Source organism: Anopheles ziemanni, chromosome 2 (genome assembly GCF_943734765.1).
Source record: "Anopheles ziemanni chromosome 2, idAnoZiCoDA_A2_x.2, whole genome shotgun sequence".
Taxonomy (NCBI): Eukaryota; Metazoa; Arthropoda; class Insecta; order Diptera; family Culicidae; genus Anopheles; species Anopheles ziemanni.
This window is the reverse complement of record NC_080705.1, coordinates 20,590,854-20,599,218: the sequence shown is the minus strand read 5'-3', so window position 1 is coordinate 20,599,218 and position 8,365 is coordinate 20,590,854. Positions and strand designations below refer to the sequence as shown.

At 49.0% G+C, this 8,365-nt stretch overlaps 1 protein-coding gene across 1 annotated transcript in view; it reads left to right on the top strand.

Moving 5' to 3' along the window:
• Positions 1-4,364: 4,364 nt before the first annotated feature.
• The window catches only part of LOC131281654 (homeobox protein invected), a 63,413-nt gene continuing 59,412 nt past the window's right edge, over positions 4,365-8,365 (top strand). The window contains exons 1-2 of the mRNA XM_058311000.1: positions 4,365-4,949; positions 5,013-6,039. Of these exons, the coding sequence (XP_058166983.1) occupies positions 4,365-4,949; positions 5,013-6,039 (1,612 nt within the window). The remainder of the gene's footprint in view (positions 4,950-5,012; positions 6,040-8,365) is intronic.

Here is an 8,365-nt window from a genome sequence, read left to right as displayed (position 1 = left end):
TTTGTTTTATCTTCATACCATTCTCTTACGGTTTCGCAGCCCGCCGTCAAGCTGTCTATCGGTGGCATTGGTTTGTTTCCCTCTGCCCAAGAAAGGAAAGGTCTTGGTCACGGGAGTTGGATTTTGACGGGCCGCGGAAAAGCGACCCCGAAGGCATGACGCCGACACGCCGTCCCCCAAACGAAAAACCCATGTTAGGTCTAATGAGGCAGAAATGGTTGGCAGGTGAGAAATTTCGCACACACACACACCATTTGCAATTTCAACGCGACCGGCTTTTGGTTCTTGGCGTGATCCCAACCGCTCGTTGGATTTCCCGTGAACGTATTTTTCGGCAGCGACCAAGATCGCACGAAGGTTGTGTGCACGTGGAAAAAAGGGCTATTGACGTGTGCGGCCATCATATGGGAAGGGCTTCTGGTTAGGACCTTATATGGTTCGTGTAGAAGATGGGCACACAAACTGGAAAATCGGGAATGCATTACGATCGGGGGAGACAGTAATGATTGCATGGCAGTATTTGCATAGTGAGGAATTTTTCCAAACAACCGAAGTGACGCGAGTTGATGGTAACATGATTTGCATTTAAGCAAATTGAAGTGTACGGCTTTTGATGGACATGTGGTTTATTCGCGTCGCTGGTCGATGGTAAACGGAGTTTCGAGGTGATAGAATAAAAAAGATTTTATTTTCCTTTAAAATATAAGGAAAAAAATCCTAGTATAGAAAATGAAACCCGCAAGAGATTTATTGTCCCATCTTTAAATATCAAGTTTTGCCTACACGCACGTTTTTTCCGTTACTTTGTTGGAGATTTGCACTAATTAGATCCGCGGCCAGATGGCTGCGTTTGGATTATAAATAATAAACCGGCTTGTTTATTTTATCGCCCGACCGATTAAACAACGCCATGTTGATACAATCCTTCAGTTGGTACGGGGGTTTCACTGGCCTTCGGTGGTTTTTCATCCGGGAAACATTCGCCCAATCGTGCCGCGGACGCCGAACGCGACATGCGCATGGTTTTTCTTCCGCAAATCAATGTTTATCTTTCGCTGGTGCTGAGTTGAATCGAAAGGAGAAAAAAAATCCACACAAAACAAAATAAATGAACACGATTGTAGACAAGCTAAGGCAAGATCGCCTACCGACGATAAAGGAATGTAAAAGATTCATCTCCATCTTTAGCCACTCCGTGTCCAAGAGAGGGTCCCGATGGGAGGGAAAACGGTACCCCAGGTCCGTGAACGGAAAGGGAAAGATTATCGAAAACAGAAAAAAGGAACGAAATTCAAACTGATGCTGATCATGATCATGGCCATGTTTTATCATCAGCATCGTCGTCATTGGGAGCAAGGCTTTAGGAGGCATAGATAGGACAAAGAAAAATGCAGAGACGCTTGAATGGCGCAAATAACAGCGCCTTTTTCTTTGGGGTAAGTATCTAGTAAATGAGGGTTGCTTACTAATAACAACTATAAGAAGCCGGGCCTGAAAGCTGCAGTTAAAATGATATTACAAGTTCAACGGAGGTTAGCTTCACGTGATGCAAAAGATGCAAAACAAACGAACAAGTATTTTGTTGTTCAATTGTAGGTTTCATGTTAGAATAAAAAAAGAATTATGGTAAATTGAAAATTAACCAAGAAACAAGAACTAAGCAAAATATTGGTTCTCTGGAAAGTAAAACAAACATTAATTTATTTAAATAATCAACATAATGCCTAATATGGACACCTACTGTAGAAATCAGAAGGAATAGATTCGTTTCGATGAGGGTTTTATACTCTGCATTCTCTTGTTTGATTGCGGCTTCCAACGAGAACGAAACCCAGAGTGGAATGATGAATTTGGTAAAAAAAAAGAAAACGACTCGTGAGGAAAAAATGATACACAAAACGAGTCACACACACAGTCTTCATCATCATCATCAGCATCAGTAGCAGATGAAGCTTTCGCTCGGCAGCATAAATGCTTCATAATGTTTGAGCAAATAGAGGCAACATTTTTATTTCAGTTCGGTTCGTTTTTGTTCGGGCGTCGAGTCGTTTGTGGACTCGGGTGTCATGTGGGGGAGGGGGAGGCGCATTTTCAATCAAACGAGCCAAACGATTAAAGGTTCTCGTCCTAACTGGCCTCCTCTTATGTACTTCGAAAAAGCTCGTAACATAAAACCGAAACATCGTTTCATCCTTTTTGTCGAAACTTTTCAAACAGCGTGTTACCACTTCGAAGGGGGGAAAGAAAAGCTTGCATGGGTTTGAACGGGTGAGGGGGGCGTTGGAAGCTCATTAGCTGTGATGGAGGCTCCACATTGGCTTCCATAATTTCCCCTCGTTCTCGGCGCAAAGCCAAGCGTTCCTTAGTTTCACCTTCGCTTTGGCTCCGAAACGGCTACAACATAACGATCCTATGTGTTGCGGCGTGTGGGAGGAGGCGCGGTCGGTGTGGGTGAAGTGGTAAAACATAAGCCAGAAGGCATACACCCTTCCCTCCCCCTCGCAACGAATCCCCCAGCCAAACATAGCAGACGATACACCAAAAAACATGATGCCTCTAATTGCGGTTCTGTTTTGCTTGTGCCTTTTCGGTTCTTTTCCTCTTTCCACGGGCGACGGGGAAAAAGATTTCCCATCTCCCAGCTCATCTCGCGTCGAGTTCGGCCGAGAGAAAGGCCGACAATAATAATGACGAATCAAAAGTAAACAAAAGAACCGGGAATCATCAAAAATGATTCACATAACATGTATTGCATCTCTTTCTCTTTCTCAGACAAACACACACTCCCGCGCATAAGACGTTTGTTATGTTTCGGCGGTAAAACATAAGCAATCTTGCCAGTGTTGGTAGTGGTGGGGATAGATGTTGAGCATGTGTGTTGCTCTAGAAAGAGATAGGAAAAACTCACCCTCAAAAAGGCACCTGTTTTGGTGTGTGCGTGTTTGATGCAACCCACCCTTGGGGTGCGATTGTGTAGGTAAGGGGCGCTAACTACCACCAACGCAACCACGAAAAATCCCGCGGATCGTGCGTTGGTCCTGCTTTGATAAAGGCATCGAATGCTTTCCATCCTTTTCCCGCAAGTTTTTCACTGCGCTACAATTTATGCTCCGCCTCGAAGCACCACCGGTTTGGCGCCACTCCCACCGCACCGGACTTCGAGTGGTTTCTCAAGTGTTTGTGCAACCGCGGCTTTTGTTTTAGTGTTCGCGATAATTTTGATCGCCCGGAGGAAGAAAGACGAAGCACAATCGCGAACGCGGTTCTTAGGCGGAGAAGGAAACCCGATCCGTAGCATGTGTGGGAGTGAGGGAGAGAACCGAGCCCGCCGCCGGAAACCGGAATCGAGCGCAGAAGAAAAGAAAAAACCAAAACGAGACGGGACGCCTACTAGCGCACGCTTGAAGTCCGTGCCGCTCGCCGGAGCCTCAGTTGCTTGAAGTGTACCGCGATGGAACGACCGTTTTCGCGTCCGATTTTCGCGCTTTCCTCCGTCGTGTGTGCGGCCGGTGGCGTCTGAAGAACCCCCTTAGGGTCGAGGGGTACGGAAAGCGAGGGAGAGAGAGAGGGAGTGTGAGGGAGGAGACCAAGCGGAAGGAAGGAAAAACACGCGCGCGTCCAGAAACCGGGCTTCCAACATAGCGCGAGTGGCCAGTAGCAGTGGCTGGCTTTTCCTCTTGTTTTCGCTCTTGCGTCATCGCAGCAAGCGAAACCGCGAACGTAGGAGGAAGTGGGCAGCAGTAAGGAAGAAAAAAGCACGGAGAAAAAGGTTGTTTAGCGTTAATTCGCGCGTGCTTGGAAAAAAAGGGAAGTCAAGGAGGCGCACGGACACCGTTTGTGACGGGGCCTTTAAATATGCTACTTAGCTAATTTTCGCCTTCACGCGTACAACATTGGGTCGACCAGCGGGTCGGCGTGTGCAGTGAGTGTGTGGACAAGTGCGCACATCCCTCCCGAGAGACGGACTCTGGTCGTGGTGGTTTATTCCTAGGACGCCCGAGATCCAAATGTCCATGGATCACTGTCGCAAGTGAACAAGGTTCTAAAGTCGAACGACATCAGGCTGCGAATCCCCCAATGGGAAATGGTTAAACGGTAGTTATTTACATTGAAACGAAAACGAGGGAAGTGAATTTTCGAGGAAAAGTTCCCAACCCCCAAAAAGTGCAAAGTGTTGGTTGGAAGAAAATGTTTTTGAGACGGTAAATCGGCATCCGGATAGGCCAAACAAACTAGAACAACTCATCGTTACAGTAAAGAAACAATCTCTTCCAAGAGGCTCAGGATTTCGGACCTCCGCGAACGTCTGCTTTTGGCCTCACGCTAGGAATGTTCTCCCGGGGGCACCGGTTGGAGTTCTAAAAATGGCCACCATAATGTCGCACAACTTGCCCCTGATTCCGCTGCCGCTCAAAGCCGGTGCGGCACTGGCAAAGGCAGGCCTGATGATGCCCGGTGCGGCCCTTCTGGGCTCGCTGGCGGACGGTGGCCTCCGGAAGGGTACACCGCCGGACTTGGAGCAGCGTGGACCCGCGGGAGAGGGGATAAGTCCGAAGGCGCACCTCGGCGGGGAGGAGGACGATGGTCACGAGAGTGACCGCATGAGCTGCTGCAGTGACGACAGTGAGCTGTCCGTCGGTCAGGAGGTTCCGGATGATTTGAGGGCGAGCTCGAGGACGCTAGTTCCGAGTGCCACGCTGGTGTCTCCGCTGGTGGAGGAGATGAGCAACGATTCGTCACGGTATTCTAAGGACACCCCGTCGGAGTTGGAGTTTATGCAGCGGTTGCAGCAACCGGCGGGGTCTACGGTTATGTTGCGCCCTAGTCCGACCCGTCTGCACGAGGAGTTTCTCCGGAGTTCGCAGCTGTACGCCGAGGAGCTAATGCGCCAGCAGATGCAGATTGTGGCCGCGGCCCGGGGACTCGCCGTGAGTCCCTCGAAGGTCGGCGTATCGCACGACCTCGGAGGAAGCGGTGCGGGACTGGCGGCGGCGGCGACACGACACCTTCAGGAGCTTCAGCGAGGTCGAAGTCCACCTGCAGAAGCCGCCAAGTTAGGTTTCCGACCGGCGCGAGGAATCTCGCTAGGACTGGGAGACCTCTACCGGCAGGAAACTTCCTCTCCCGGGGACGCCGGAGGGGCGAGCAGTGGTGGACCGTTCCGAGGGATCCACTCACACCTCAGTGCAATATCGCAGATCACGCAGAATCTAAACAGTGACCTCTCGAAGCTTACCAGCCCGACGACGTTCGCCGGAGGAAGCCGCACATCCCGCGAGAGTTCACAGTCTCCGCCGACACCACCTGCTTCCTCCACCGTGGGGAACCATCTTCATCAGCTCCACCAGCACCATCTCCAACAGCACCAGCAGCAGCAGCAGCATCACCATCAACAGCAGCAGCAACACCAGCTCGCACTGGCCGCCCTCAACAACAACATCGCGGTGGCGTTGAACGACCAAAGTCTGAAGTTTAGCATCGACAACATCCTGAAGGCGGACTTCGGGCGGCGCATCACCGACCCGCTGCTGCTGAAGCGGACGTCCAAAGGTGGCCACCCGTCGCCGCTGCAGCAGGCGCAACAGCAGCAACACCACGTGCCATCGGGAGCGGGTCGTAAGCCGTCGAGCAAAAGCCCGTCGGCAATCGATCTCAGCGGCGGCGTTGGGCCGGACTCCGGACTCTCGTCGTTGGCCGGCGTGAAGGGGTTCTGTACGAGCGCGAGCGTCCACGGGAGCAGCCGCGCGAGTTCCGGGTCGGTCAGTTCGGTCGGTAGTTCCGTGGGCAGCAGTGAGGACGTGGTCAGTCCGGTTTCGCCCCTTTCGTCGACTGGTTCGCTGAAGGGTGGCGACGCTCCACCGGCGGGCGGTGGAGCCAGTGGTAGTGGTGCGTCCGGAAGTAGTGCTAGTGGCGGTGGTGCGAGTGGCGGTGGTGGCGCAAGTAGTTCCGGCAGCTCCGGCGGATCGTCCAGCTCTGGCGGACCGATGGTTTGGCCCGCTTGGGTTTACTGCACGCGCTACAGCGATCGACCTAGTTCAGGTGAGTGGAGCGGTCCTTTCTCTCGCTGGCCGTTTGGCCTCTTCAGGGCCGTTTGTCACCTGTGTTTTTTTACATCAGTCGCCTCACTTGCGACTTGCGACAGAGTCAATCAACCTTCATTTAAAAGTGTTAATGAAGGTTGCTTATTTAAACAAAAACACATACCAAGCAGCAGAAGGTGTTCGCATGTAAATGAATTTTCTCAAAGGTGTTTCCTTAATTGGCCTTAGCTCCGAAGGCGCTGAGCAGAAGTTTGAAGTCTTACAATACTTTTTTAAAGATTATCTGTAATTATTTTCTGCTGCACATTGATGTAAGAATTCGCCCGCTGTTCTACTTTTTTTGATTACATTGTAACGGTGAATTCGTTCATTTTACTTTCTTCTCGAGCGAGCAAATGTTAACCCAGTTAACAAGTGGCAAGTCACTTTCTTTTTTCGAGTCAGTAACCCATTTAATAAGTTACGTTGCATGTTTTCGAAGTCGTTATGAACATCTTCAGAAATAAAATCCGCTTAAAAAAAGCAGAATTAATGATCCCGGTGCCTTGTTTTCATTGTTTAGAACATCCATCCTGAAACGTGATCTTCATTTACCTGTTTACGTTCACCGTTTTATTGTAACGTTTGCAATTTCAATTAAAGTACCACCAGTTTAACGTTTATGCCCTTCAAAGAATACGTTCACATTCCCTTCTTCATCGCATCCATCCCAATGTCGGCCGTCCGATGGAATGCTGTTTGAAACCCCGTTTTGCGCGCACTGCATTTGACGGATGCACTTTATTTCCCGGAACCGAAGCCCTGGAATGCACCGAAACCGGCCCCCGGTAACGGTCGCTTGGGGAATTCGCGTTTGGGTTTTTGGTGGCGCGTTCCGGACGAAACTGGAAAGGCGAATTCACTTTTGGGGCTGAATTTACGGCACGAGCAAACCGGAGGGAATGAATAATTTAGAATAATTTCTTCCTGAGTGTCCCCGCGAGAACGGTGGACATTTATTATAATTTATATTGGGTTTTAAATCAATCATAATGATTGACAGTTACTAGAAATTGAAAAAATGAGGTTCTTGAAGCTCTTCATGTTTCAGTGACAGGAATAATGTACTGTTTTGAATAAAAGCAAATGATAAACGTTTCTATAAATCGTTTGTTAACGATTCCTCCAATTGAAGAGAATAACTAACTGAAGTGTGAACTGTTGCTTATATCAATTATTAGCCTTTTTTACACATTTTACGAATGAATAATGAAGGCTTCTTCTATGATATTTACAATCAGCAAATTATCTTACCTTTTTCTTTCGTCCGGTTGCATTCTTCAACAGGTTACGCTAAACGTCCTGGGATAGGAACAGTTGCCTATCCAGCAACTGGTTTCCACTAAGTTATTTATTGTAGGTTTTTCTAACACTTTGAACTTCGCTTTCTTCGACGCCAAGAAGAAACCACTCTTATCTGCGCTAGGAAAATAATTTGAAGGAAAAGTTAATCACAATAAAAAGGCTGGAAAGCTTCTTTGCATTATTGAAAATTCCCGACGCAACATGTGTCTCTGAGCGGCCAGCAGGGAAATGGGCTAACCAGCGCCATTTGATCATGGCGGAGTGCTCAAGAAGGCCTAAGAAAATCATCGGCATCGTTTCATTGATGTGTTTTTGCACGCTGAATATCTTATGGCCAATCATTTATGGGAAAGGAGCACACCCGATGCATGGTCCGATTAATTTTCCTTCCGCCTTCCGCCGTGGGAGTGATCTTAGGCTGAGGAAAATGGGATGGCAATAAAGGTGTTGGAAAAGTGCGTCAATAATTACATCCCGCTCAAGAGGTTTTGCTTCTTCTTTTTTAATTTCTTTCTCACCATACCTTAAGAAAATGGTGTGCGTTTGATCGTGCGGCAGCCATTCTTTCGAGGCGTTTAAGAAAATATAACATACACAAAAACACACTCCCATAAATCGGCCGAACGTACAAGCGTCTCGGTAAGGGAGGAAAATTCGACAGGGAAGGGTGCGGTGAGGGTTGCGGTGGAAACTCCGTGAACCGTTGCTTGTAGTAGCTGCTACAAACTAGGCAAACAAATTAACACATGAGCGAACGAAGCCGCTCGAGGGAGCGGAACTGGCCGCGGTGGAGGTGAGTGCGGGCAATTAAGAAGGTACCGACTGCATGTCGTGCATTTGTGCCCTCGTTCGTACGCTTGGGGGAAAGGGGGGCCAAGGGAGAGGGCGCTACGGCAGGGCTTCATGCGTTTTGCGGCGTTTTGCTTATGTTGTTTTTTTTCTCTCGTTCCCGCTTTTTAATTCGACGTTGCAGGTGATGG